General features: G+C 55.6%; 4 protein-coding genes across 8 annotated transcripts in view; 1 reads left to right on the forward strand and 3 right to left on the reverse strand.

Moving 5' to 3' along the window:
* Positions 1–16,838, reverse strand: part of MAPKAPK3 (MAPK activated protein kinase 3) — a 38,016-nt gene extending 21,178 nt beyond the window's left edge. Inside the window, exons 1-3 of the mRNA XM_033424456.2 lie at positions 16,658–16,838; positions 16,180–16,342; positions 5,712–5,988 (exon numbers count right to left, since the gene is read on the reverse strand). Of these exons, the coding sequence (XP_033280347.2) occupies positions 5,712–5,988; positions 16,180–16,342; positions 16,658–16,838 (621 nt within the window). The remainder of the gene's footprint in view (positions 1–5,711; positions 5,989–16,179; positions 16,343–16,657) is intronic.
* On the reverse strand, positions 8,428–8,788 carry LOC105747907 (dolichyl-diphosphooligosaccharide--protein glycosyltransferase subunit 4-like). Its single transcript, XM_033424472.2, has one exon. The coding sequence runs from the start codon at positions 8,782–8,784 to the stop codon at positions 8,698–8,700; it is 87 nt and encodes a 28-aa protein (XP_033280363.1). The 5' UTR covers positions 8,785–8,788; the 3' UTR covers positions 8,428–8,697.
* On the forward strand, positions 11,334–16,988 carry CISH (cytokine inducible SH2 containing protein). Its single transcript, XM_004267850.3, has 3 exons — positions 11,334–12,127; positions 14,895–15,115; positions 15,355–16,988. The coding sequence occupies exons 1-3, from the start codon at positions 12,108–12,110 to the stop codon at positions 15,876–15,878; spliced, it is 765 nt and encodes a 254-aa protein (XP_004267898.1). The 5' UTR covers positions 11,334–12,107; the 3' UTR covers positions 15,879–16,988.
* The window catches only part of HEMK1 (HemK methyltransferase family member 1), a 35,197-nt gene continuing 23,877 nt past the window's right edge, over positions 16,039–27,358 (reverse strand). For 4 of the 5 annotated variants that reach the window (XM_049715412.1, XM_049715411.1, XM_049715407.1 and 1 more), the window contains 2 exons: positions 22,898–23,035; positions 16,039–16,808 (listed from right to left, as the gene is read on the reverse strand). In XM_049715412.1, the coding sequence (XP_049571369.1) occupies positions 22,942–23,035 (94 nt within the window). In that variant the 3' untranslated portion in view covers positions 16,039–16,808; positions 22,898–22,941. Of the gene's footprint in view, positions 16,809–22,897; positions 23,036–27,358 lie in introns of those variants that run through there. The other variant, XM_033424459.2, reaches the window with a different exon arrangement.

Raw genomic sequence — 27,358 nt, forward strand, 5'->3', positions numbered from 1 at the left:
AATGTGCCACCAAAAAATGCACCCAGGCCCCCCCAAAGGAGAGCTCTGCCCTCTCACAGTGCCTGCAGGCCCCAGCTGTCTCACAGCAGGAACCTGGGGATAGTTAGCTACCAAGACTGAATCCTGCTTCCCACCACATATTCAAACCCTGCTTTCAACGGCACCACAAAGACGATGGTTTTGCAAAAAATTCCGAAACTGCCTTTTTCCAAGGTTACTTGGGGAGAAAGTAGCAGAAAGGACTTCAAGCCCAGAGCCCTGCTCCTCTCTCAACCCCAGGCAGCCTCTCATGTGGAGCCATACAAGACCTCGAACAGGTGGGAGGGAGGGCAGCAGAACAAAAGTTCTCCTGGGAAAACATGGGAGCCTGTGGGAGCCCACTAGAGCTGTGGTCTCCCTGCCCTGAGAGCAGTAGACCCACTTATCCAGGTAGGGCCTGGTGTGCACTTTTACAGCACAGATGTGTGGGGAAGGCGCCCTCGCCTAGGTATAACCACCGTCCCCAGCTCTTGCCTGGTGGCCTTCACCTATGGACACGTGGCAGCCAGTTGCCAGGCTGGGACCAAAGGAGGCTGGGGGGCTGCACAGCCAGATGCTCCATCTGCTGCACCCTCTCAGGGGCCTCCCATGATGGTGTCCCAAGGAGGCCCTGGGAGAGGAAGACGAGGGATCCAAGTAGAAAACCAGCTTCCCCAAGTGCAAACCTGGGGAACAGGCAGAGACAGAACAGACCTCTATTGTCGTGGAGACCAGGCCCTGAACTGAACAACAGCCCAGGTGACCCAGAAGCCCCTACAGCACCCCTGGCAATAGTACTCCACAAGGGTCCCAGTGATGCTGTGAAAGAAAGCTCTGGGAGAAGGAGGGAGGATTTTTGCCCACCTAGTGATGGAGGGCACCAAAGACAGACAGAGGCCTCTGGTGGGATGAGGTATGAATCTCAGTTGTGGGCAAATGGAGAGGGAGAGTCACCGCTGACCACTTTCCCCCATCCTTTAAACCCTACGTAAATGCCTCTTTTTCCACAGGGCCCTTTGGTCTCTCCACGGCTCCCCAGAGTTTGTCAGGGCCTGGACACCAGCCCTGCTGAGATTAGCCACATCCTACCAGGACACAAGACTGGGAGTTGGGAAGTGGTACTCCACAACAAGTGCTGAACTGTGCAAACCAGGCATGCTGTCACAATACACCCAGTGCCCTCCTCTGTCATCCACATCCTTCTCAGACCAGAGGCCTGCATTAAAGCTGGCAATCTCTTCCAGGAAACCTCCCCTGGCTGGCCCAGTCCTGACAGTTTCCTCTCGCCCACTCACCAACCTGACTTCCTCCCTGTGGCACCCCCTGGACTTCGCTGGGCTGGGCTTGTCTGAGACTCACAAGGCTTGAGATGAACCATATACCCTTTCTGAGGCAGTCCCACAGCCATCATGGTCCGGGTGCACTGGCCTTGCGGGACCACCACCTGTCCACTTACAGGCATAGAGTCCTGTATAGTGAGGAGAGCTGGGCAGATACAGACAAACACCAGCAGTATCATGTGGGGCCCGGTGGAGTCATGGAGGAACGTTGCTACCATCTTTCCAGGAGCCAAGCCTCAGAGACCCTCCCATGTCCCCGTAGACTTGCACGAGGCATGAGGTGACTTAGGTGCTAAGACTCTGGCATCAAACTGCCTGGATTCACGTCCCAGCCCTGCCACTCACCAGCTATACACCTTGGGCAAGTCGTTTTCCTCTCTGAATATCAGTGTCTTCATCCATAAAGTGGGAATGAAAAGAGTTAGGGAAGATAACATGTATTGTACACTGGGACAGGGCCTGCCAGACAGAACGCTCTGCAAAACTATTGGCCATTCACAAGAATATTAGACTCCATACCACCAAGGCCTGAAGCTGGAGAGATGGCATCAGTTCCTGGGGGGTGGGGGTGGGAAGAAGACTCTGGAAGTCCCAACAAAGGGGATCCTGACAGTAGGCTACGAGCACAGCTTCTAGAGCTGTGAGCGAGGCCAGCTGGGCAGGATGTGAAGCATATCCAAACAATCCCCCTCTGCCCCAAAATCTCACTATCTGCATTTTATAGAGTTTGATGCTCTCCTTAGGATCCTCATTTAAAAAGCAAGTTGCCCACTCCTGGCAATTCAGAAGGCTCCACTTGAGTGTCGTAGTGCTTGAATTCCTCAGATTCTTTCCTTTCAGGAGAGGGGCAGCCTGAAGAGATGCTTGGGTACAGTAAAACCACTACTGGGGACTCTGTTGTACAAGGCCACCAGCCCTCCACATGCTTCCTGATTTGTTGACTCAGTAAACAAGAGGTCCTGCAGAGGCTGATCTGACCCGGTCTGGAGACGGTAGGTGAAGGGGTAGCAGCTCCAAATGAGAAAGTACCTGGCCTGCCTGGAAGCCCCACCCAGCCTCAAATCCAGCTCCACAGCACCAGCTCCAACAGGCCAGCCCCACCCATGGAGCAATGCAGGGATCTCCTGGGCATGTGAATCCAGCACCCGACCACTCTACTCTTTGACAAAGACAGGAAGATGAGGGCACTGGAAGCCCCAGGGGCCTCCAACACTTTTCAGTGGACCCAGAGCCCAGAGAGCAGGGCTAGGAAAGACTCCCACTGCAGACCCCCTCAGTCTCCTCAAGGCTTTGTTTTTATTTATCTAAGTACCACTGTCACTTCTGCCTGCCAGGAGGCCGAGGACGACAAGGCGGCTTGGCAGGAAGTCAGGAGAGGAGGGGATTCAGGCCTCTGCTATAATCCGCCATCCCAATCAAGCCACGTGACTTCTGACCACTAACTCCAGGTCCTGACTTTCATATATGGGATAAGGTTTGAGAGGCTGGGTGTCTAATGTGATGGGGTGGCTGTGTCCAGTTAGGAGTGAAAATAAGGGGTGTCAATTAACCAGTTAGGCCTGAAAGGGGTCACAAGCAAGAGGTCAGTAGGAGGCAGTCCCCTGCCCCAGATACTTGGCAGGCAGACCTCTAGTTCCTGCCAAAGGGATAGCAGAAGTGCTAAGGGTCGAATGGAGAGTGGAATGACAGCACTGGTGGCAGAAGCTGGCCTTGGGAGAGAGTTCCTGAGTATGAGTGAGGCCAAGATGGACCAAGCCAGCAGTCAGGGGCTGAGGGAAAGGGGAAGTGGCCCAGCCCCCTAGGAAGGAGAAGCCTGCTTCTCTAGGGCCTCCAAAGAACAGCAACAGCTACAGGGCCATCGACCACAGCTCTTCCTGTTTTATGAGTGCCTGCTGTGTTCCAGGCTTTATGCTAAGCACCATCTACCACCCTAAGCAACAGGGCCAAGAGGACAGATATGGGAGCGGCCACGACACCAGGCCTAAACCAAGAATGGCAGAGATGGCCTGGACAGATCCAGACCACAAGACAAAGACGGGCCAGCCTGGTAACCTAGGACGTAGGTCCAGGGAAGCAGAAAGGCACAGGGCTAGGCAGAGGCAGAGAGAGGGCTGAGACCCATTCATGGACTGGCTGAGCTCCTGGGGCCCAAGCCAGGCCATGTGCTGAGGTCTCCTGGCCCTGGCCCTCCTGGGCAGGGGGCAGAGGCTATAAGCATAAAGGTGCCACCTACCTTGTCAAGGCTAGAGCCATCACTCACAGTATAGGTACAATGTGCTAGAGGTTGTGCTCATCCCATCCTGGAAGATGGTGAGGCCCTACCTAGCTGGGTGGGGACTTGGTCACTGGAGGGGGGTGGGGGTTGGCAAGAACAGGAAAGTGCTGGGTGGGGGCACATTTAATCCATGTCCCCCTTGAGGGCTAACCTAGCACCAGGTCCTGAAGGTCCCAAGCCAATAGCCCTAGCCACGCTCACCCATGAAGCCTAAAGGGGTACAGTAGGGGCATCTGTTCTAGGCCTGCCCCATTCCTAGTCCAGAACAGAGAGCACTGAGGCCCTAGATTCAAGAGGAGGTGCTTTGGAAGTTGTTGCAGACAGAAGTCCCCCCAAGTCACTTGTCAGACACAGCACCTACGGGGAAAGGCCTAGGCCCAGGCCTGCTTAAAGCCAGTTCTGCCTGGGCCCATGAACTCCAGCCTCTCACTCCACCCCTGCCTCACTCACAGCATCTAGAGTACCACAGCAGGTGGTCAGAGCTCAGCCCTGGCTCACAAGGCCAAAACCTTGGTATTAAGAAGAGGCCTCTGTCGTCCCCTTGCCCACCCAGACTGTACCATGACCCTAGCAGGAGTGAAAGGGCTAAGATGGTGCTGAGGGAGAGAATGAAGACTCTCACTTCTCACTTCTTTAGCCCCATCTCCCCTCGGAAGAGCCTCCTTTCCCTTGAAGGACTCAGAGAATCCCCTGCCCGGGGCTCCAAAAGGGCCTCCCAACCCCACTCCACTGCTGGGTTCACAAGCAAAGAAGCTGTGCCTGAGACCCAGCCTCACCAGCCCTGCCCTAAGCATCTTCCAGACCCATCCTCATGATCCCCTCCAAGACCACCCTGGGGAGATGACCCCCTCTATCAGTCCTAGGGCCACTGGGAAAGACACAGGGAGCTGGGCCCAGGTCCCCTGCTCAGATACTTGCAGACTCTGTGCCCTAAATAACTCCTGTAGCCTCTCCAGGCCTGCACCAGGCCCTGTACCAATTACTCTACATGCATCATCTCATTCCAAGCTCACGTCAACTCTCATCAACCCTTGAGCAGAGAAACCTGATTTCAAGAGTCCAAGACCTAGTCCAAGGTCATGGAGCTGGCAAATGCAGGCCAAAGATTAGAGCTACATCTGCAGGACTCTGTGCTTGGGCTCATAATTACAATGTCTGTAAAATGAGGAGATCTTTAGCTGTATTCTAACCTCCAGGAGCCACTCTCCTTGCCATACTCTACCTATCCAGGTGACCAGTGTTACAGGCTGCAATTAAGTAAAGTTCTCAGTGATGACAAATTCAAGAGCTTCTAGGTACGGGCCAGGGTCCTGGGCCCAGAACTATATGACCTAAGCCAGAACTACATGGCTAGATCAGCCACCTCCAGGACTCCCTGGGCTCCACATGTATCAGTGAGGTCTTAACCAGGCCTATAGGGAGCCTATGGTATGACGTGGCTAGATGGCTGGCTGCCCTCTGCCCAGGAAACAGGGTGGGTCAGAGCTGGAGCAGGGCCGCCCCCTCTCAACATGGGTCTAGTGACTCATCTGGAGCCCGTCAGCAGCTTCCTGCCCACAGGTGCAGTGGGCGTCAGCCTTGCCCACCAGCAAGCCCCGGGAGGCTCCCACTCCAGCCTAGGCAGGCAGGGGACCCAAGAGAATGTAGCCCCACCCCAAGCTTTCATGAGAACACAGCCTCAGGCAGAAAGAAACTCAGACCTATTCCAGTCAGAAGAGTTTCTCATTGAAGGGGCAGCCAAGCTGAGTGAGGGTCCCCCTTGGGCCCAAACTCATAGGCCCAGCCTGAAACCCAGAGCCAGAAGCCCCTCCTTCCCTGCTTCCGGGTACAGCAGGCTCTACCCACACTGACTCCACCCCTTGACCCCTTGCTCCCTGGGACACTCGGAGTTTAGCAAGGCTAAGCCTGTTTCCCCATCTGTAAAGCAGAGAGAACCAGGAGTCCAACCTTACAGAGGAGTAAGAAGATGAAATTCTGATCATAAGAAGCTTAACAGGGGCCCTGGTCATATCCTGTACCCACAGGTCTTTGCTGTTGGGCCCTCCGGGTCACCCACGCGGCAGTGAGGGGTCACTGACCTTCAGGGCACACTTCTGCCCGGTGCGCCGGTGGAAGCACTCCAGCACCTTGCCGTTCACACCCAAGCCCAGCACCTGCTTGGACAACTGGTAGTCATCGGTCACTGCGTACTTCTTGGGCTCCCGCCGCCCCACAAGGGCGGGAGTGCCGGCTGAGCAAGGTTCGCAGGGTGCACCTGGTGGGGGCGCAGGGCCCCCCTGCTCCTCTGCTGTCTCGACATCCATGGCCCCCGCGGGGCGCTCAGAGGAGGCCCCAGCCTGGCGCGTCCAGGGCCACCTGGGAAAGAGAGGCAGAGTGAGTTCCGTTCAGACTTCTTCAGTACACCCCAGCCTTGGAGGCCCTGAGCCAGAGTGGGCTTCGGGTGGGGGACAGGGCTGGGAATGAGGAACGAACTGCCGCAGTGTACGGACCCGCGGCAGGGGGAGGTGGTCACGCAGCGGGGCACAGGCGAGTCCTGCCCGGCCACCTGTCAAGAGGGGAAAGGGCCGCGAGGTCCCGGGAATGGGAGGTGGAGGGGGCCCAGGGAGGGCGTACCTGGCGAGGGCGCACCTGACGGCAGCGCACCTGGCTGCAGCGCCGGTAAGGGGCAGGCGCGGCGGTCGCCGAAGCCCGCGGCCGCGAGCGCCCAGAGCTGAGAGTCACCCCGCCGCCTGCCCACGTGACTGCTCCCCTCCCCCGCGCGTCCCCGGCTTGAGGCCGGGCTTGGTCAGCCTTAAAGGGCCAGGCGGGCCCTGGCAGGACGGGGCGGGGCGGGGCGAGGCCCGCCTAGAGCTGAAGCAGAAATAGGGGGCGTGGCTTCTCCAGGGTGCAGAAATCTCCTAGGCTCCGCCAGCCTCCGGGGAGACCCAAGCGCTAGCGCAGCCGGGTTCCGCGTGGGCTGTGCGAGCCGCGGATTTTACCAGCCACCAAGGAAGTGGCAGCACAGGAAGTCTTGTTTTTCTTGGAGTCTCAGGTAGCCCCTTGAGTCGGGTGTTTTCTCTGCACGCTGCCAGGAGGCCCTCCAGTATAATCTGTAAGGCTTGCAACTTCCTTAGTGGTGGCCCACCGCGAGCGTATCTAAAGTCTTAATTTTTGCCAACAGCGCAAGAGTGAAATAGAATTTTGTTGTGATTCGTGTCTCTCTAGCTCCTGGTGGCTCTGCGCGTCTCTCTAGCACTGGCATCTCTACCCTTCTGTGCATCTCCTGCTCATATTCCCTTGGAATACAGCGTCCTAAGACCAGAAATCCTGAATTCCCCTTTGGTCAGATCCATCAACTCTTCACCTTATGGTTAGAGCTTTTGGTGTCATGTTTAAAAAGTCTCCTCCTCCTACCACAGTGACAGATATTCTTTATTAGCTAAGTGGTTTTCCCTTCCACATTTAGGTCTCTACTCTGAGCCCATCTTAGATTACCTTATATATTGCGAACGGGTTTTCCCATCACAGACTGTTAACTCTTATTTCACAGATGAGGAAGCTGAGAACCCACTAGAGGAAACAACTTGTCTAGAGCTGCAGAGTGTGTGGCTGTCTCCTTGGACAAATCTGCACTACTCCTGCACTTCCCTCTCGCCCCACAGCCCCGAAAGAGGTGGCTCACTTGGGACAGGGAACATGCGATTTGGGGCAAGATCCCTGTGCGAGCCTCTGCTGCCATCTACAGGCCACTAGCAGGACTGCAGGAACCGCAGCCTCTCTCCCACCCGTAGGTAACTCCTCTGTATACCTAAGTATCCAAAGGTATCTTCTGGCTTCGGAATTGGGGCCCAGCGAGCTCCCTGCCCTTAAGCCCCAACACACACATGCATGTGGATGCACGTGGATGACTGGGCAGAAGTTCCAGGAGAAGAGGCACCCTCTGTGTGCAGGCATTGAGCTGGATGAGGGTGTGAGGGGCTCTTCCCTCTCTCCTTGAGGCGACCTTCAAGCTAGGAAGGTTCAGTAAAGCAGAAGCCCAGTTGACAGCTTCAACCAAGCGTACTGAGCTCTTCTTTCGGACCAGACACTGGGTAGATGCTCTATCTGGGCACCCCATGATCGCACTGGGACTGGAGGAGGGAAGGCCGTACCAATCCTGTGCAGCCTACACCAGACACACGAGTGACAAGCCCTGAGAGGTCAAGAGACCTGCCTGAGGTAAGTAGCTACCATGGTACAGCCCCTATCCCAACCCCCAAAGAACAACTCCAGGGCCCAGCTCTCACCCTCAAACTATGCCTTCCTCTCCTGTGCCTCCCTGCCCCACTCCCACATCCACATGTACACATTCTCACACATGTTCACACACATGCAATCACACCTTTACACATGTGCACATATGCACACAGAGATACATAGGCATACACATGCACACAACACACACACATTTATGCCTAGCTGGAGCCAGGACCTCTGTCCTTGAGCCCCACCTGAGAATCTGATCCAAGATCTCAGAGCCTTGCAGGAAGCCCTGTGATCCAGAAGCTACCACTGCTTGAAGGCTTGGAGACTAGAGAAGGATTCTCCTTCTCCTATGAGACGACTGGTTTGAGCCAGGTGAACCCAAAGCTGAGCAAGATCTCATTCTGGACAAGCAAGGCCCCACTCATAAGCAGGGGTCTAGAGAGCTGAGGGTGGAGGCTGGCCACTTGTCGTAGCCAAGGTCATCTCTGCGTGCTGTGATCTCTGAGCTATCTTATTTTCTAAAAATGGAGTTAGATTACAATTGTTCTAACATTTTTGTATTTTTTTGACCACAAAAAATCTATATTTTTATATTGGAGGGAGGGAGTAGAAAAGAAAGTAGCCCCTATACTGGGCCCTATTCAGTGGCAGCTTTTTGTGCCATAGGGTTAAGGAAGACTTTGAGGAAATAAAAGTTGTTTCGACAAATCCAGGTGTAGTTGCTTTGTATATTGTGATGGGTAGAAGGGACGAAGTGAAGGGTGAAGGCCCCTCACACGCTCCATATTGCCTCAGACTATGTCCTGGAAACTTGAGGTGGAGAAAGCGCCACTTTCATTCCTACTTCTTGGGACTGTTGATGGCCATGTAGTGACAGAGAACGACAAGCAGGTTGGCGAAGATGGCCAGCTGCACATCCATGATCATGGCTGATCAGCTGGGCTTGGCTCCGACGTGGCCTGCGCACTCTATCTGTATTTTTTAAACTGGTCTCTCTTTATTAAAAATTTTAATTGCATAAGCAAAACTTGCTTGTTATAATAAATTCGAACCATATAGAAATGTAAAAAGTAAGGAATGACAATGTCTCTCCTCTTGCAGTGTCCATACCAAGGCCAGTGCTTACACAAACACACACGTTCCCCACACGGGTTCATCATAGACATGTGTTTTGCAGCTGACCCAGGGGAGTCAGAATGCATGGTTTCCCCTCGCTGCTCATGTTCCAGCAAGCATCTGCCACCTGCAAATTGATGGGAGGATTCAGTATTGGGGATGGCTGGGCCAGGGCAGGTGGGTACATGGTGGCAAACTCTGCCACACAGCTCTCCATGAGAGCTGTATGTCCAAGGGGATGAGGGCTGAGAACTTTGGAACAGCTTACAGTGACCAAGGAATCCAGTGAGTGCCTGGGTGGGGTGGTGGGGCAGCTGAAACCACTCTCTCAACACACACACACACACACACACACACACACACACACACACATACACACACATGTAGACATGTGGACTATTCTTTGGGGAGAGGAGAGGCTGCACATATGAAAGTTTACAGACTAAATGAGCCAGACCTTGAGGAAGGCACTGCTGTATATTATTGTGACCCATTTTGTGTCTGTTCTGGGTGGGGAAGGGCAGAGAGATCCTGCAGCAAGAATCTCGGGTGCACGGGAGGGGTTTTTCTGGAAGGAAGAATCCATGGAGATGTGGCACATGAAACTATGAGAGGAATTGCCACTGGGTGGCAGTGTGGGCCCAGCAATCAGGGCAGGAGAGGTGACAATTAGATGGCCAGAGGCAGGCACCTCAGGTAAAACAAAGGCACACCACTCTTCCCAGTATTCAGGGGAGGTGCATAGTGCTGTCAAATTTACAAAGGGCAGTTGGAGGGCAAAACCCTTGGGTCCTTTAGTTTACACACAGAACTGCACAATCACTGACTTCTGTAGGGGGCGCTTTCAAGGGGACACCTGTGGTGCCCTGATGTTGACTGTCCTGAAGGCAGGGAAGCTTCACTGAGGACCTGAAAGTTGGATCCTGAAGGATGTCTAGGAGTTGGCTTGTAATAGGAGCCTAGAGAGGAAGTGGGGGATGGGGTTGGGCCTGTGAGATCTAGGGTATATTTTACCCTCTCTATGCCTCATTTTTATCACCTGTAAAGAGGGGACAATATGTAGTAGTTAGGCAATGAAATGGGGCTGGAAATTGCTGAGAGCATCTGGCACATAGTAAGCATTCAGTAAAGTAATCACAGTTAGAGGGAAAGGGCAATCTCGGGGTAGAGAGCTTGGGATTTGTCGCCAGGGGGACCAAGGTTCAAATCCAGCTCTGTTGCTTGGCAGCTGTGAAGCCCCTTTGTCTTCATTAGTAATGTGGAGCAGTAGACAGTTCCTACTGGAGAAACGGCACCTTATACAGGGGCTCCATGCTGGGCTCTCCAGGTGCCCCAGCCATCGAAGTGGTAATGAGGTCTCCACACCCATCTCCACCCCATGCAAGCAGCTTCTGGCCTACTCAGGAGGACTGGTGGGGCAACACTGAAGCTCAACTTCCCTTCAGGAAATTTACAGAGAAGTGGGTTTCCTGAAGTCATTTCTCATCTTAACCAGTTTATTTTGTCATTTTGTCCTGTTTCACGGGGTTTTGCTTTTGGACCCCCTCTGTCTTCCATCCCCTCCCAGGCAGGGCAAGCTCAGCCTTGTCTGCCTTGGGAAAACCTGGATACTGCCATTTAGGCTTCTGGACCCTGCCAGGAGTCTGTCATCCCTGCTAGGGGATCTGAAGCTTACCTTCTTTCTGAGGAACCTGGGGGTACACACCGGGAAGTTGGAAGGGGGGAGTGGACCCTGCCACTTCTCCAATTCTCTCCCTCTCCTTCTGGTCCAAGGGCTTAGAGGAGGTGTGTGCAGCCCCTATGGTCTTTCAAGATGTTCCCTGGTGAGTCCAGTGAACTGGGAAAAGGTGGAGAGGATCAAGGGTAGGAGCATGGGCTTCTGACTTTTGTTCCCTGGGGCTCGGCATAATGGGGGTAATACCAGCTGTTGAGAATCAAATGTATCAAGTGCTCCATGTAGATGGGAGGGGGTGTCACTGATCCTTCTCTCTACCGTTACCCCCCACCTTCAGTTTATCTCTGGGTGTTTGGAGCTCCAGGTCTCTCTCCCACATTTTTAGGGAACCCACCAACCCAGAGACACATGTGAACTGTCCTGTGGGGTGAGCTGGGGGCCTGCCTGCCCCTCAAGTCGGTAGTCATTTCTTCCCTGATTGGAGGGCCGGCCAGAGGACAGGCTGGGGCCGAGACTGGATGGCCCTGCCTGGTGCAAAGGTTGGGATGGTGCCTTCTCCCCCAACTCTCAGTGAAAACGTTCTCGCCTGGATCCTCTTGGCTGTGGTGGCCGCAGGCTTGACCCCCGTGAAGCTGCGCGTATCTGAGTACTCCCTCTGTACCCCTTCCCTCCCCTAATGTCCCTCTCCAAACCACACCCTTTGCCACCCACCTCCCCAGAAACAGAGTCCAGGGGTCCAAGTGCAGCCCACAGGGGGCCCCCCGCACACCAGACAGACCGCCTTGGAGGAGCCGCTAGCTGGGCGGACAGGCCGGTGACCGCGCCCTCGTGCTGCCACCGGTTCTACAGAGAGATAAGGGGGCCTGTTCCCAACGAAGCGGAGTGCCCGAAAGAAATCTGGGCTCCGGTAGGTAGAGCACCTGCACCTCCCTAGCCCTCTTCAACCTGGACTTTCCCTAATGTTCTCTAGGTCACTCTCAACCCGGCTTGGTCACGTCAGCCTCGGGTCCAAGCGCTGTAATTGGCCCTGCGTGACCACTCGGCTCCACCTCCTGCGCTGCGATTGGTCGGCGCGCGGAGCCCCGCCCCATTTTCCTGGAAAGTTCTTGGAAATCTGTCAAAGGTGTTTCCTTTAGCGGCCCTCGGCCGCAGACCAGGGAACCGACTCCCTCGCCTGCACCCCTCCCCGCCCGGCCGCACAGCCGGCGGTTCTAGGAAGACGTCGCTTCCGGGAAGGGCTGGGACACAGAGGACAAAAGATTAGGCTGCTGGCCCCGCCCTCCCGGCCCGCCCCACGCGCCCTCCCGGCCGGCCCGCGCCGCCACCTCTCAGTCCCGACCCGCCGCTCGTGCGCCCCAGGAGCCTGCCTTGCGAGCGCGACCCGCGCCCACTGGCTCCCTCCAGCAGCCGCCGTCAGGCCGAGCCCCAGCTCCGGAGCAGCCGCTGCCGCTGACGTGACATGGTCCTCTGCGTTCAGGGGTAAGCGCGGCTCTCCGCCCCCGCCCAGCTCTGCGCCGGCACGCGGCAGAGTACTGGCCTCGTGCTAGCTGCCGAGCATTAAGAGGGCTTGACCGGTCGGAAATGATAGAGGGCGGAAAGACCTCGAGAGAAACAACAGGGAAGGGAGACAACATCGTCACCACCTCTACTGGCACTGTGGGTAGGGAAACTGGGGGTTGGCTGGCGACAGGAGAAACAGGGTGGGCTAAGCGTGGGAGAACGTAGACGCCTCAGGCAGCGCGTCCTCCAAGGCGTGGCTCACCTGCCCAGCCGTCTGCGCCCGGAGCGCTCTATCCTAGCCTGCCGGTCCAACAGTCTACTGTGACCTTGGGCCAGCCCCTGCCCTTCTCTGTCCTGTCATCCACTCTCCTGCCTCGGCTAGCAATTAGGCTGTTCTTGGGAAGCCAGCCTGAGATCCTTGCCTCTCCCCTGGTTGGCACCTGCTGAACAAGCAGCTGTTGGGAGAGCCTAGGTTTGGCCCAGTCCTGCCTGAGGTACCCCCACAATGTCCTCAGCCCTCCTCTCAGCCCAAAATGGGATCCCAATGTGAGAAGGACCTTGGCTCCTGCCTCCCTTCTCCAAGTTTCCCAAAATGTGGGGGTGGGGTGGGGACTGATAAGACAGAGTCTTGGCCTCAGCTGAGCATTCTTGGCACATTCCTTCTGGCCAGAGCCTCAGGATCCCCTTCAACCAAGGGTCTGATGCTCTCCAAACTGATCTGACAGGAGCTCAGAAAGTTCCAGGGAGAATGAAAGAAGATGTGAATGGGTGCTCCACAGCAGGGAAAGCAAGATTTTTAAGACCTACACACACACACAGCCACAGACCAGCTGGTGCCCTCCTGAAGTAGGGTGCAGGGATTCCCAATTGTAGGTATGGGTTGTCAGCTTTGCTGAGGGATCCCCGCTTAGGGCTGAGTTTGCCTCATTGGCTTATGTGCCCAGGCAGAACTCACAGGCTGGGCTCCACAGCAGGCACGCACACATACTGGCCACCCACACCTGGAACATAACAGCCACCGCCACGACAATGACACCTCCCATACTCCTAGAAGGCTCCTGGGCCTGAGCTGAGCTCTGGGTTCCAGCAGGCAGGCCATCAACAAGTTCCTTGAAACTCAGCCTCTAGCTCCCCAACAGGGATTCCAGAGCTCCCATAGTAGAGCCAGGGTAGGGATGGAAAAGTATTAGCAGGCTGTGGTATGCTAGGGTCTTATGGCCCCTTCTCCTGAGTGGTCACGGGCCCCTGATTTGTTAAAATCTTCTAAGAGTCACCTATAACCTACACTGTATAACTTACACTGTCAGATCTGGTTCCTCTGCCTGACTCCTGCTGCCAGTTCCTGCCCACCTCTTCCTGCCTCGTAAGCAGTACCTGTCAGTGTTTACCCATACCATCATCTCAGCCTGCGGTGCCTTCCCTGCTACTCCTTCCTTTAGCCTGGCAGACTCAGCTCAGGAACAGGCAGACCCTGACTTCCCCCTAACATTCTTTGCTTTTATGACTTTGGGTTATGAGTTCTCCTTTAGGGTAGGGCCCAGGGTTTCATTATTTGGTGTCTTGAGGCCAGCGGAGAAACAGACCCAAGACCCGAGGATTTATTTTGTGATGAGTGGGAGAGGACCAGCAATCTCTTCCTTGGGAACCAGGGCCAGGCCCCTCAATCCCAGGAAGCCCCAGGATCACCATGCTGGGTGGGCTTCCCCTAAAGGGAAGCTACTGCTCAGATTGGGGCCAGTTCAGCAACCCAACTCTAGCCATCTGAAAATATGGTGTGACCGAACCCCTCAGTGTCTGGGCTAGTAGGACCCCTCATCGAGGAGGAGGGGAAACTGACGTCTAGTGAAGAACAGTGTTTGCATAAGATCATAGTGCCTCGTAGGGCAGGCTCGTCAGGGTAGGATCTGGAATGTGGGATGAGTACCCTGCCCTTTGGTGGGAGCTCATATTTATGGGAGGTGGGACTTGTCAGTGCCTTTAGAGGCCACTGTCTATCCTATACCCTCAGCTGGGAGGAGGAGAGAACAGGATTGGTGTCTGACCTGTTTGGGGATATTATTCCAGCCCCTAAGCCCTGGCCAGTGTGGACCTAGGTCCCTCTGACAGATACTCCTATCTATGGGGAGGTAGCATGTGACCAATCCCTCGGCTCAACCAGGACAAGTGCCAATTGGCCCACCACTGCCAGGAGGGCACCACTGTGAAGCCTCTTTGTACTGGATCCTGTCAGTATGGAGAGAACACCAACTGGCCACTGTGAGCTAGAGATGCCTATAGAGAATGAAGTGTATTTGGTTGGTGCAAAATAGAGAGATTACAGTTGACCCTTCGTATCTGCAGATGCGAAACCCATGGATATGGAGGGCCCAAAGTATTCACTGTACTATGCCATTCATATAAGGGACTTCAGCATCCGCAGATTTTCGTATCCACGGGGGCTCCCAGAACCAATCCCCCGCGGATACTGAGGGATGACTGTAATTACTGTTTAATAAATGCAGGAGGGTGGAGAAGTCTCTTTCAGAAGAGGGTTCATATGTGGGGGAAGTAATCAAGGGGCCTTTTGTGATGACAAGTGGGAGGTGGGGTACTGGTCTCATTGAGCCCGTGGGTGGGCAGAGGGGAAACTAGGACTCATAGTGAGATAGACTGGCCAGAGGTCACATAGCCAGTCTGGGGCAGAGGGGATCTCTGGAAATGGGGAGAGCACAGGGCCTCCACTCAGCGCCCATCCACCTCTTTCTAGACCTTGTCCTTTGCTCGCTGTGGAGCAGATCGGGCAGCGGCCCCTGTGGCCCGAGTCCCTGGAGCTGCCCGAACCAGCTATGCAGCCTTTACCTGCTGGCGCCTTCCTGGAGGAAGAAGCAGAGGAGTCCCCAGCCCAGCCAGAGGGTGAGCCCAAGGTGCTGGACCCCGAAGAAGATCTGCTGTGCATAGCCAAGACCTTCTCGTACCTTCGGGAATCTGGTGAGTCTGAGGAGGGAGGCAGGACTTGTCCTGAAGTCTGATGGGGAAAGTTTAGCTCTGCCTGTTGTGTCTAATTTGAAAGGCATGGCTCTGGCCAGAAGAGTCTGATGGGAGAGAAGGGGTACAGCACTCCCCAGGGAGGTGTGAAGAGAGAGGCTGAGCCCTGCCTTGCCCTGGGTTGGTGCACCCAACTAATTTCCACTGTGACCAGTCTCTTAGCCCCCTCTCCACTTGCCTAGGCTGGTACTGGGGTTCCATTACAGCCAGTGAGGCCCGGCAACACCTGCAGAAGATGCCAGAGGGCACATTCCTAGTACGTGACAGCACCCACCCCAGCTACCTGTTCACATTGTCGGTCAAAACCACCCGTGGCCCCACCAACGTGCGCATTGAGTACGCCGACTCCAGCTTCCGCCTGGACTCCAACTGCCTGTCCAGGCCGCGCATCCTGGCCTTCCCAGATGTGGTCAGCCTTGTGCAGCACTATGTGGCCTCCTGTGCTGCAGATACCCGAAGTGACAGTCCTGACCTTGCAACCACCCAAGCCCCGCCTACCCCTAAGGAAGATGCACCTGGGGACCCAGCACTGCCTGCTACTGCTGTACACCTAAAACTGGTGCAGCCCTTTGTGCGCAAAAGCAGCACCCGAAGCCTGCAGCACCTGTGCCGCCTCGTCATCAACCGTCTGGTGGCCGATGTAGACTGCCTGCCACTACCCCGGCGCATGGCTGACTACCTCCGACAGTACCCCTTCCAGCTCTGACCCAGCCAAGCAACCGCCTGGCCTCACCCAGCCAGACCCTGGAGGGGACACCGGCTCCAGCTGGACTTGGGCTCCCACTATCCCTCCTCCAGTCATCCTGGTGCCACATGCATCTGGCAGCTGGACCAGGAAGGGTCTGCAGGAACAAGGCTGGGAGTGAGGGGTAGGGAGGAGTGTCACACGACTTGGAGGTCAGCGCCCCCAGCTCCCATGTGGCTCCATTGTGGTGGGCCATGTGACAGAAGAGGGGACTGGCAGGACCTCGTCTCACCCTGTGGGCTGGGCCCAGGCCCCAACTCACCTGCTGTGGCCTCCTGAACTGCATAGACTTGGCCGGCCCTGGTTTCTCAGTCCACAGGGTGGGGCAGGCCCCCTCCTTTCAGCCAGCCTCTGTCTCAGGGGGGATGGCAGCCAGAGGAACTGAGGTTGACACTGACAGTCCCCTTCTGCGGGAGCAGGCCAGGCTGGGGGACGGCACAGTTATATAGTATTTATTTATTTATTCTCCTTGGGTTGGAGAGCCAACCCCACCTCTCTGCCTGAGCCCTAAGTGCTCCAGAGACCCCAGCCCTGCCTCAGCTTCTCTGGTTCCTCCCGGCCGAGAGCCTCTTCCTGAGATGTGTTGCTGGACCCAAGGCAGTCCTGGGTGTCCTGGCGCTGACCCACCCACCTGTGAAGGTGTCCACCCTCTTCTGCCTCCAGCCCTGTTTTGGGAGGATGGGTGAATAAACAAGAAAAGAGAGCCAAAATGTTAGCGCCTTGCAGAGCCTGCTACTCACCCCCTTGCAGGACAGAGCCCTGTCTGCACAGAGCTGGTCTCGCTGGGGCACAGGCCCTGCATGAGTGTGGGTGCCGTGTCAGGGAGGGGCATGGTAGTTTGAGGACTGCCACTCCACCTCTGCTGGGTCTGCTTCCTGCCCAGGAAGGTGCCTGCACATGAAAGAGGGAAAGAAAATACATATCTGATAAGACTTTATAAAATAATTATTTCTAAAAAAAAAAAAAACCCCCAGTTTGGTAGTCATTTTTTTTTCACTGATTTTTCTGTAATGACAATAAAATTGTACCTTTCATTTATGGAGCCCTCAGTGGGGCCTCTTTTGAGTTGTACACAGTTTGTCCCCTTTGATCTTACTATCATTATCCCCCACTTTACATCTGGGTCAGCAGAGGCCCAGAGACCTATGTGGCAGAGCAGGCCCTGCTAGGGCACCCAGTAAAGAGTGGAGGGGATAGCGAGAAGCCTTTCTCCACCCATTCCCTATTTTCCCCTTGGAGGGTGGGATGCAGGAGATGAAGGCCAGTTGGATTGCCTGCAGGGTCACTGCCCAGTGTCAGGTGGGGGGTGGTGGCAGAGGAGCACCAGGTCAGAGAGATGTGTAAACAGGTGATGTCAATTAAAGATTGAAAGTGGAGAATACTAGGCGGATGGGGACTGTGGACTACTCCTGGGGGCAGCGTCTTTTGAGATGAGGAGACCAACAATCAGAGAAGTCAGGGCCAGTCATTCCAAGGAGAAGGTACAGGGCATGCAAAGGCACCAGGGCGTGACTGGGAAGCTTATATTCCTGACCACAAGGAGGCCTGGGGAAGGGTCATTCTGTGCAGTGGGGTGGAACAGTTGAGTTGTGGATAGTGGCCAGTAAGCTGGCAGGGTCTGGCCTGGGATGGGGCTAATGGGGCTCTGGTCTAGGCTGATTGGGGTTTGGGTACTCTCTCACTCAGGGTCCTGCATATCAGAAGTAGGTGAAAAAGCAATTAAAATGAAAACGCTCTCCATCATCTGATGGTCTGCCTTTGGAGCATTTCAGCACCTGGAATCCCACTATGTCCTGAAATTTTCTGCACCTTTACTTGAGTAACTCACAGGAATGCTCCTGTGAACCTCATTCATAGCCTTTAACCCTTATTTTAGAAACAGTTCTAACCTTTCTATCTTCTTAGCCCTTAGATAATTAAAAGCTGCAGATTAGAAGAGGCAAATGTCGGCAGATTGAAGGCAGGAAGGTGTGAGGAGTGACAATGTTGATGACAAGGAGGAGGCAGGAAAGGATAAAAATCAAGAACTATGGGGCTTCCCTGGTGGTGCAGTGGTTGAGAGTCCGCCTGCCGATGCAGGGGACACAGGTTCGTGCCCCGGTCCGGGAAGATCCCACATGCCACGGAGCGGCTGGGCACACGAGCCATGGCCGCTGAGCCTGCGCGTCCGGAGCCTGTGCTCCGCAACGGGAGAGGCCACAACCGTGAGAGGCCGGCGTATCGCAAAAAAAATAAATCAAGAACTATGGAGGCACAGAACCTTGGGGGCACGGAGATAGTTGTGGGAAAGAATGGAGCTGATGTTGGGTGAGAGTGAACAAGAAGTGAGTGAGGGCTGTCTTTATCGGAGTGGTGCCCAGACCCACGTGTCCCGCCTGGTGCCTTCTCCATTGCTGGCTGCAGGGCCCAACAAACACCTCCTCCAGGTCACCATGACCCTGCCAGGGATGTCTGCAGTTCCTCATTGTTTCAGCCTGGATCCCAGCCCCTTGATGACTCCCAAAATACCTGAGGTGACCCCTCTGTCTGCTCCACCCCGAGATCTGAGTCACCCAGTGGGTGGGTAGCAGACACAGAAGGGCCAAAGGCAGGCTCTTCACCACCGGGTGCCATGACCCAGACAGAAAGTGCCGGAGCAGGAGGAAGCCCTTCGTTGTCCACAGAGGGGACACGTCTCAGGGTGCCCACCGGGTGCTGGCAACAGACAAGGGCTTTGCACCTCATGTAATGCTCACCACAACCCTGGGAGTAGGTCTAAATATTACCCATATTTCACAGATGAGGAAACTGAGGCCCAGAGGGGGCAAGGGACTAGCTGAGGAGGTGAGGCACAGAGCAGAGCTAAGCCTGAGGGGTCCTGACTGCCCACCTGCCCCTGCACTGCTACATGAGGTGGCGAGGACGGGCAGCTGGGGTAGGGGGGCAGCTTTCAGGTGAGTTGTTCTTGGATGCTGGCTTTATCCCCTTGCGCTCCTGCCTGCTAAGGTCTCTGGAGCCACTGGCCTGACCAAAAGGGTCCTATCCCATTCCCCGTCGCCTCAGCCCAAGCCAGGGTCCAGCTCTTGCCTGAGGAGGGCCTACCAGCTACTTCTGACCCCTGATACTTTTCTGCTTCAATTTTTTTTTTTTTTTTTTTGGCTGCACCGCGCAGCATGTGGGATCTTAGTTCCCCAACTAGGGATCGAACCCACAGCCCCTGCCTTGGAAGCACGGAGTCTTAACCACTGGACCGCCAGGGAAGTCCCAATCTGCTTCAATCTTATTTTCATGTTTCCCTACCAAGGGAGTGAGTGACGCCTACTTAGAACAGGATCAGTGGAGAGCATGTCATCGGGCCCCAGACTCAAGTCAGAGACCCAGCCTAACAGATGCTGAAAATCCTCTGGTCACTGCAATCACCCCTGGGTGGTTCTGGGCTGGTGAAAGGAGCACACCTACCAGCACTGACCGAGGAGGAAGAAAGGAGCTGACTGGAGGGCACACAGGACCCGGCACAACATACAAACAATAACTGATGGTAACCCTTTACCAATTAAGTCCTTCACCAGCACACATGCTCTTTGGGCACAAACTGGGCCAGACTCCATTTGGGCCCTGGGGACACAGCAGGGAATAAGATGGACACACTCCCCATCCTTGTGGGACTCATGGGCTGGTACGCAAGAGATAAACAAGTAAACAAATGGGCACTCAGGATGAGTTTTGAGAGTGAAAGGAAAGCAAAGCAGGAGGCGGGGAAGAAAGTACTTTGGGTGTGGGGACACTGCTGCCGATGAGAGGGTCGGGGAAAGCTCTGGAGCAGGGTGGCACTGAGCCTGGACACCCGAGCAAAGAGCAGGAACTGGCTATGCAGACAACTTAGAGAAAGGACATCCCAGGTGGAAGGAGCTCCAGTGCAATGGCCCTGAGGCAGGAACAAACCTGGTGTGACCAGAAGATGGCTGGCTGCCCAGGAGGGCTGAGGAGACAGAGGGCAGGTGGAGAGGGCAGAGGGTGCACATGGATTGTGCTCTGGTGTGGTGGAGCGCCCCTTCAGTGTTTAGCAGGGACAAGCTATGATCCAGTGCTCAGTTCTAAGGAGTGAACCGGTCAGCTGGGGGTGGGGGGGATGGCCCCACAAGGGCCTGGGGGCCAGAGGCCAGAAGGAGGTTGAGAGGTATGGGATATGGAGGAGTAGGGTGTGGTGGAGAGCAGAGGAGGCGAGGTGATCCTGGGTGCGGTTCGCGCCCCATTAAGTTCTCACTGCAGCCTTGCGCACCAGCAGAGGTTGTCCCCATTTACAGCAGAAGAGGTAAGACTCAGAGAGAGGTGGTGGCTTTTTCAGGGTCACACAACTTGTGAGGGGCAGAGCCGGGGTTCAAACCCTGACTCAAGACCTCGTTTGTATAAACTGCTGCTCTGCTCTGCCTCCCAGGGGCTGGCATGCTAAGGCCTTGGCCCTCACAAGGCACTGGGGACATGTAGAAGGCCAGGCAATTCAGGAAGGCTTTTTGGAGGAGGGGGGCTGGGGACTGCCCTAGAGGATTCTGTCAGGCCACGGGGAAGTGGGTTTGCAGATTGATCCTACGTGGTGTCCATCCTCGGACTCATGATGCCCCTCTGGAAAAATTCTGGGACAGAGATGCCACTAGGCCATTCAGGTTTCTCTTGTCAGTCAATGAGAGGTCTTGCTGGGAGGCTTCACCCGTGATCACCGAATGTCCTAACACGCCCTGAACCATCGGGGTCTCTGCACCTGGGCCCAGCTTCTAATCTGCCAACTGAGCAAATCTTGCTGGATCAAGGGCAAACATGGGTCTGAACAGGTCTGGGGACATGGCCAGGCTGGCTCCACTCTCAGATGGGAACCCTCCCACCCAGCACAGCTCCACAGTGAAACAGAGGAGCCAAGAGCCTGAAATAAGTCCTAATCAAGAAGGCAGGAGGATTCTGGGACCTCACAAAGGCCCTCTTTCTTCAGGAGAAGTGGAGCCTGCACAGGCCTGGGCAGACCTTTCATACCAACCTGTTAGACCAGTTTTAATATAAAGCAGGTTGGAGCTTTGCCAGAAATTCAACAGCCTCTCCTGGTGAAGGTGTCCTCCCCACGCCAACTGCAGGGTATGGGCCCCCTCCCCAGCTTAGGCAGGCTGCACAGCCACCACCCAAGGGGCCATTCCAATGGTCACTCTGGGGCAGCAGGCTGGGGCTCCCACATCTGATACTTAAGACAGGAGGTCCCTGGAGGTTTACTCCTGGCTAGCATTTCCCTCCAACCCTGGTTTTACCCCCACCTCCCCTCCAGTCTGGATTACGTGCTGTACACTTGGTTTGGGGGGGGGCTGTTTCCCTCAACCTCACTGAACCTCATAAGATTCCTTAGCTATGAAATGGGGAGAGTGACAGCAGGTCTCTCAGAGGGGACATGGGGGGCCCAGGAGGATTTATAAGTTGATACTGAGGAGAGCCTGAGGGTTCAACATGGCAGCTGCTGCAGCTGTCACTGTAACTATTCCTTGTCCCTTGTTTTAATCCCATTTGAGAGGTGGGCAGGGCAGGGTTTTTTTTTTTAGGCTGCGTCGGGTCTTAATTGCAGCATGTGGGATCATCATTGCGGCATGCGGGCTCTTCGTTGCAGCTCACAGGCTTCTCTCTAGTTGTGGCGCGCAGGCTCCAGGGCACGTGGGCTGTGTATTTGTGGCGTGCAGGCTCCAGAGTGCGTGGGCTGTGTAGTTGCGGCACGTGGGCTCTCTAGTTGAGGCGCACAGGCTCAGTAGTTGTGGCATGTGGGCTTAGTTGCCCCATGGCACGTGGGATCTTAGTTCCCCCACCAGGGATCAAACCCGCGTCCCATGCATTGGAAGGCGAATTCTCTACCACTGGACCACCAGGGAAGTCCCCGAACAGGTGTTGATGTCCCCTGAGGTCCCCATGGGAGCTACAGGGGAGCTGGCTGGAACTCCCTGGAGCTATAAGCAGCCTCTCACCCCACCAGCTTTGATGCTGCCCTGCCAGCCCAGCCCTCCACCTTCAGGCATCATTTGCCAACCAAGGCCTTGGGTTCCAGTCGTGGTGAATAGACCCTTTGTCTGGTCTCTGCATGGGCTGGTGGAGGCTAGACCAGCCTAACCTTCTAGCAACTTCCCTTGCAGCTCCAGTAGAGACTAGGCCATCTGCTACCCTTGTCCACACCTGGAGGATGGGTCTCCCTCAGGCCTGTTACTTTCCACGCCCTCGGTGGTCTATGCCCTCAGAGGTGAGTCACAGGTGAGGGAGGTGAGCTGGGTAGCACCTCTGGGTCTGTCCCATTTCAAAGCTGCAAGCCTGAGACCCAGAGAGTCAGGCTAGCTTGTCCACAGTCACCCAAAGAGGAAGTGGCCATACAGGGCTGGAGCCCAGGGCTTTGAATCCCAGGTCAGGGCCTGTCCCCCTCACCCTAGAACTCTTGAACTCGAGTCTGCTACCTTCTGACTAGGAACATGGACAGCCTGGTTCAAGGCCCTCCAGACTTCCCCTGTCCAGACCTGGACTCTTCACTGTCCCCTAGACATGCCTCCACTCTCCCCCCATCACGCCTCCACAACCCCCACATGCACCCCCCACCTGTTGATCTCCACGTCCGTCTACCTTGCCCCTGGTCCTTCTCAAGCTGCTCTCCTGCTGCTCCCCATGGCTGCCTTGCCCAGATCTAGCCTTACCATCACTCACCAACCTGAATGGACCATCCTGATGGCCTCCTCACTGGCTCCCTCAGCCCTACCACCATCTCCAGAGTGAGGGGCTTGCAAACCCAAACTTGTCCTGCCTTCCTCATTTAGTGATATTCACAGGCTCCCCTCATATCTTGCTTGTGCCTTACCCCAGGCTCCAAGACATGGATTCCCAAACTGCCAACAAGCCATTTCATTCTGCTTCCCTCCAAACAGCCCTCCACATACCAGGATATCATTCATCCTGGAATGTCCTCTTCCTCAGTTGTGCCAGGGCAAACTCTTACTCACCCTTCAAAGTCCAACTCAAATGCTCCTTTTCTGAGAAGTCTTCCTTAACTTCTCCTGCATTTATTCATGCCTGTGTTGGGCACCCACTGCATCCTAGGGAATCTCCCTGGAGCCTGAGTTTTCCCAGGTCTCTTCAGCCTGGGGAGGAGAAAACATACTTTCCATAACAAATTCAAAACAGCCATTCTTTGACTAAATTTCTCTCTCTCTCACACATACACACCATGCTTCCCCTGAAAGTCTCCTGGGGATGTCTTTGAAGAGGCAAATTAGCCAAGTGGAAAGAACTCAGGCAGAGTTCAAATTTCAGAGCCTCCCAAATCACTGTAGGATCTTAAGCGAATGGTTTAGCTTCTTGGAGCCTCAGTTTCCCCATGTCTTTTTTTTGCTGAGTCACAGGTGAGGTGGGCTCTGGCTCCCTCTTTCCCCAGCCAAGCAGCTGCCTCCTCCACAGCTCCTCCTTGGAGCACAAACAGCCAAGAGCTCTTTTTTTTTTTTTTCTTTTTTTTTGTCCACTCCGCATGGCATGTGGTATCTTAGTTCCCTGACTAGGGATCGAACCCACGTCCCCTGCATTGGAAGCACAGAGTCTTAACCACTGGACTGCCAGGGAAATCCCAGTTTCCCCATCTGTCTAACAGAGATAGTGGAAGTGCCCTGCCACAGGGTGGTTGGAGAGTGGCTATGCCTAGTTTTGGGGGAATACGGGGTGAGTAGAAGCTGATGCTCATCTCTGAGCAGGAGATGTGGCAGGCCCAAAGCAGGAGGAGCCTTTTTGTGTGGCCAAAGCTTTATGCTCAATGGAAAGGCAGTTGCTTCCATGACTCAGGCCTGGTTGAAGCAGGCAGGGCCCAGAGTGCAAGAAGTAGCCTCTGAGGGCTGAGGGAACTTGGGATGGCCACAACTCCTCCAGGCAGTCCTCTAGGACTGTTTCACTGCACAGTCCCCACTAGGGAGATCCACACTCTGATGGTGTGGCTGGAAGGGGAGTGGCACCCAGCAAATGCTCCCCAGGCACAGCCCTGTTCCAGGGACTCCCCACACCCAGCACCGATGAGCCAGACTGGGCCCTTCCTGTCACCAGAGCCGGGCTCCTCCTCCATCAGAGGTGAGGACTTCACTCATAGTTTGGGTTGGGCCAAAGCTTTGTTTTTAAAAGTGCTTCTCGCCTCTCAGCCTTCTCCTAAGAAGCACTTCTCCCCTCCCCACCCCCACCAGCCCTACTTCTGAGCAACATCAATGTGTGTGTGTGTGTATGTGTGTGTGTGTGTGTTGACCTTTCCACTTGGCCAACATTCCTTTGTATTTCTCAGCTCCTTTGGGTAGATGGCCATGGTAGGAGGAGTTGTTAGGAGAGCAGGTTCTCAGGAAACCTTTTCTCCAAAACCATAGAAACATGGAGTCCAAGGAAACACTAGAAAATGAAGGCTTATCCAGAAGGAGATGGGTTTCCGGAGCAGTTAGAGGAGTGTGGGTAAGAGAAAAAGAGAGCTCTAATGCCAGTGTGAGTGCCTGCAGGGTCTGGCCTCTGGGCATCCTTGCAAGGTCAGTGTTGTCAGCCTGGCATCTAGTGGGCAGGCTGAGCTTAGGCAGGCAAAGCTGGGTGACCCTGGGCAGATTGCTTTATCTCTCTGAGCCATACATGTCTTAAAGTAGACCAAAGTCCTGGGTTTGCTGTCAGTGCGATCAGCTCATACTCTCTCTACCCCAGAGGTGCTCAGACTGGGTCTCTATAGCCCTTTTTCTCTTCAGAGCCAGCAGGTGCCTGAATGCGAAGCTGTGGGCTTTGGGGCAGTAGCACCTGCTCTTAGCACCCGGACAGTCACCCCCTTTCTCCTCTGGGTCTCAGTGGATGAACTGGGGCATGCTAGGCTCCAGGAGTATCCCTGGGCCTCACAGAGGGCAGAGAACTAGAGGGCAGAGAAGGTGTGGAATGGGCACCCCCCACCCCCACCCTGGGTGAGGTGTTTTTGCTGGAATCGCAGCAGCTGTGGCTAGAGGCCTCTTCCCAGGAAGAAAGAGCAGAGCGCCTCTTCCAAGAACTCGGAGGAGGCCTTCAGGCAGGGGAGGGGTAGCGGGGAGTTAATTTTAAACCAAACAGCCTTCAACGCTTCTCAGGAACTGGTTGCTCAACATGATCTGGCAGGTCCCAGACGGGCGGGCAGGCCTGGTGCCAGCTCAGAGGTGGCAGGGGTGGAGGACACGCCCCAGAGTGGGAGGCCCAGTGACCTTGAAGGAAGTTAGGCCCTGTCCTTGCCCATGAATCAGGGCCTGTCACCCCCAACCCCCACCCACCTTGCTGAGGGTGTTGGATGGGGTGACTTCCTCCACCATAATCAGGCAAGGTGAAATTATAAGATTAATAATACAGGTGTCATGTCCTTCCAAGGACCAACTGTCCCATCCCCCCTTCACTGCTCAGAACCTGCCACTCCTGTCCCCTGGCCTATACCTCTGGAGGTTATCTGATGAAGGCCTGCTCTGAGGCCAGAGTAAGGCTTGTGCCATTTGCCTATGAGATGAGACCCTGGGACGGGGGTCAGGGGATCGAGGATGGAGTGTAGCAAGCTGAGCCCAAGTTCTGGGTCCAAGGGGTGAGCCTCCTGTGTGTGCAGGGAGGCTGTGAGCTGAACTCACTGGGCCTACCCCGCCCCCTAGCTGACTGAGAGTCAAAGTGCCTTCACACACATTGACCTCCTGTCCCCCGACCCTAGTGTGGCCACCCTCTCCAGGCTGACAGCCTAGGCCCACCTCCCAGCGTCCGGACTCTACAGAGGACCCCGCCCAGGGCACTCCCTCCTTCATTCCCTTTGCCAGCTGCCCAATGAGACCCCAGCAGCCTGGGTGGGGCGAGGCCTATGTTCTAGGAAAGGATCCTGAGCAAGTGCTGCCAGGAGCCGCAGTTCTTGGAATCGGCACTGCAGAGCGAGGGGACGCTTCCTGGAACTCGCTGGCCACTCCACAGAGAGAGGCTCACAGGAGGGGCAGTGATCTAGGTGAGGGGGAGGGGGTGCTGAGGCCACAGCTGGGATCCTTGCCTCCAGGAAGCCCTCCCTGACTGTGGGTGCCTCCTTAGACTCCCCTCTGTCAGCACTGAGTCTGCAGGGTCCCTCTAAGGGCTCTGCCAGGACAGGCTCAGGTCTGGCACAACCTCTGCGGTACCCAGCATTCAGCCCAGGGATAGGCATCGAGTGGACAACCAGAAACAATAGGGAAAAAGCGGGCGTGCGTGCCTGGGAGGAGGGGCAATAGGCAGGTGAGGGGGCACAGGTGAAAGTGGGATGTTAGGTGCAAGTGTACTGCCCAGGCTGGTGAGCAGTAAGGGCTACGAAGGCTAAGGGGAAGGAGGAGGGCGAGCAAGGTGGGATCAGCAGTGGCAGGCCCTGCTCACTGAGTCCCTTGCTGATGAATGGGAAACCTCTGGCCAGGACTTCTGTCTCTCCTTCAGGCCAGTCTTTTCCTAGAGGGTCTTTCCCCTCAGATCCCTGTCCCACAGCTGGGGTACAGGTCCCAGCCTCAGCATCAGGCCACCTGGTATGGTCCTAGCACCAGTGCCCAGCTGTGCAGTCTTGAGCACACATCTGGCCTGTTGGAGACTCAGTTTCCCTACTTAGAGGATGAAGAGGAGAAGCTGCAGGGCCCCCAGGACCGCTGTGCAGGTTGTGACCTGGTTCTGGGACTGGATTGGGACCTAGTCACACTTTGAGGGAGTATCCATGAGTGTTCCCATCACAGGGTCCTGGGGACAGCAGGGGTCTTGAAGGGGTGCTGGGAGGCATGTCTAGACAGGCACAGAGGGGAAGTAAGGGCCTCCCTCTCTAGCTGGGTGACCTTGGGGCAGTCTTTTAACCACTCAGGACCTGTTTGCCCTCAGAAGAATGGAGAACGCTCCCTGGCTAAGGCTGGACAGAGGTGTGGGCAGGGATTTGCCTCTCCCCTCATGCCCTCAGGTTACTCCTTGGCTCTCACTGAGCACAGCTCCAAGCCTGCTACCCACCCCACCCCCCCGACATGTCACAGAGATGGGGCCCCCAGCCCATCCTCCAGAGGCCAGTCCTGGGGTTGGGAAGGGCTGAGACTCAGTGCCCAGGCGGGGGCTGTGAGGCAGGGTTGTGACAGAGAGGCCCTTTGACCCCTGCAGGAAGATGGTGGGGCACCCTAGGGACATAGTTCACCATTACGCTTGCGCTTTGGAGTGCTGGTTCTCTGGGGCTACCTGAGGCAGCTGGCAGTGTAGTGCTGCATTCTCCACCACTTAGCAGCCCTGGCGCCTGCACCCAGGTCAGGCTGGCCTTGACTGGGAAGATACCATGGGAGGACTGGACCTGGAACCACCCGACCTGAGTGGGAAGAGCTGCTAGGTGGCACATAGTGGGTTTGCAGAGGACACTGGTGCCCTGCTCTATATAGGTGGCTCCAGAGCCAGGCACTCTGCATGACTTGAGCCAGTCATGACTTCTT

This window comes from Orcinus orca, chromosome 10 (assembly GCF_937001465.1).
Source record: "Orcinus orca chromosome 10, mOrcOrc1.1, whole genome shotgun sequence".
Taxonomy (NCBI): domain Eukaryota; kingdom Metazoa; phylum Chordata; class Mammalia; order Artiodactyla; family Delphinidae; genus Orcinus; species Orcinus orca.

Excerpts from the sequence above, each read along its gene's own strand:
- LOC105747907 (XM_033424472.2), bottom strand. The coding sequence starts at position 8,784 with ATGATCATGGATGTGCAGCTGGCCATCTTCGCCAACCTGCTTGTCGTT.
- CISH (XM_004267850.3), top strand. The coding sequence starts at position 12,108 with ATGGTCCTCTGCGTTCAGGG. Across the intron at positions 12,128-14,894 it reads ATGGTCCTCTGCGTTCAGGG|ACCTTGTCCTTTGCTCGCTG; the intron begins GTAAGCGCGGCT and ends ACCTCTTTCTAG. Across the intron at positions 15,116-15,354 it reads CTCGTACCTTCGGGAATCTG|GCTGGTACTGGGGTTCCATT; the intron begins GTGAGTCTGAGG and ends CCACTTGCCTAG.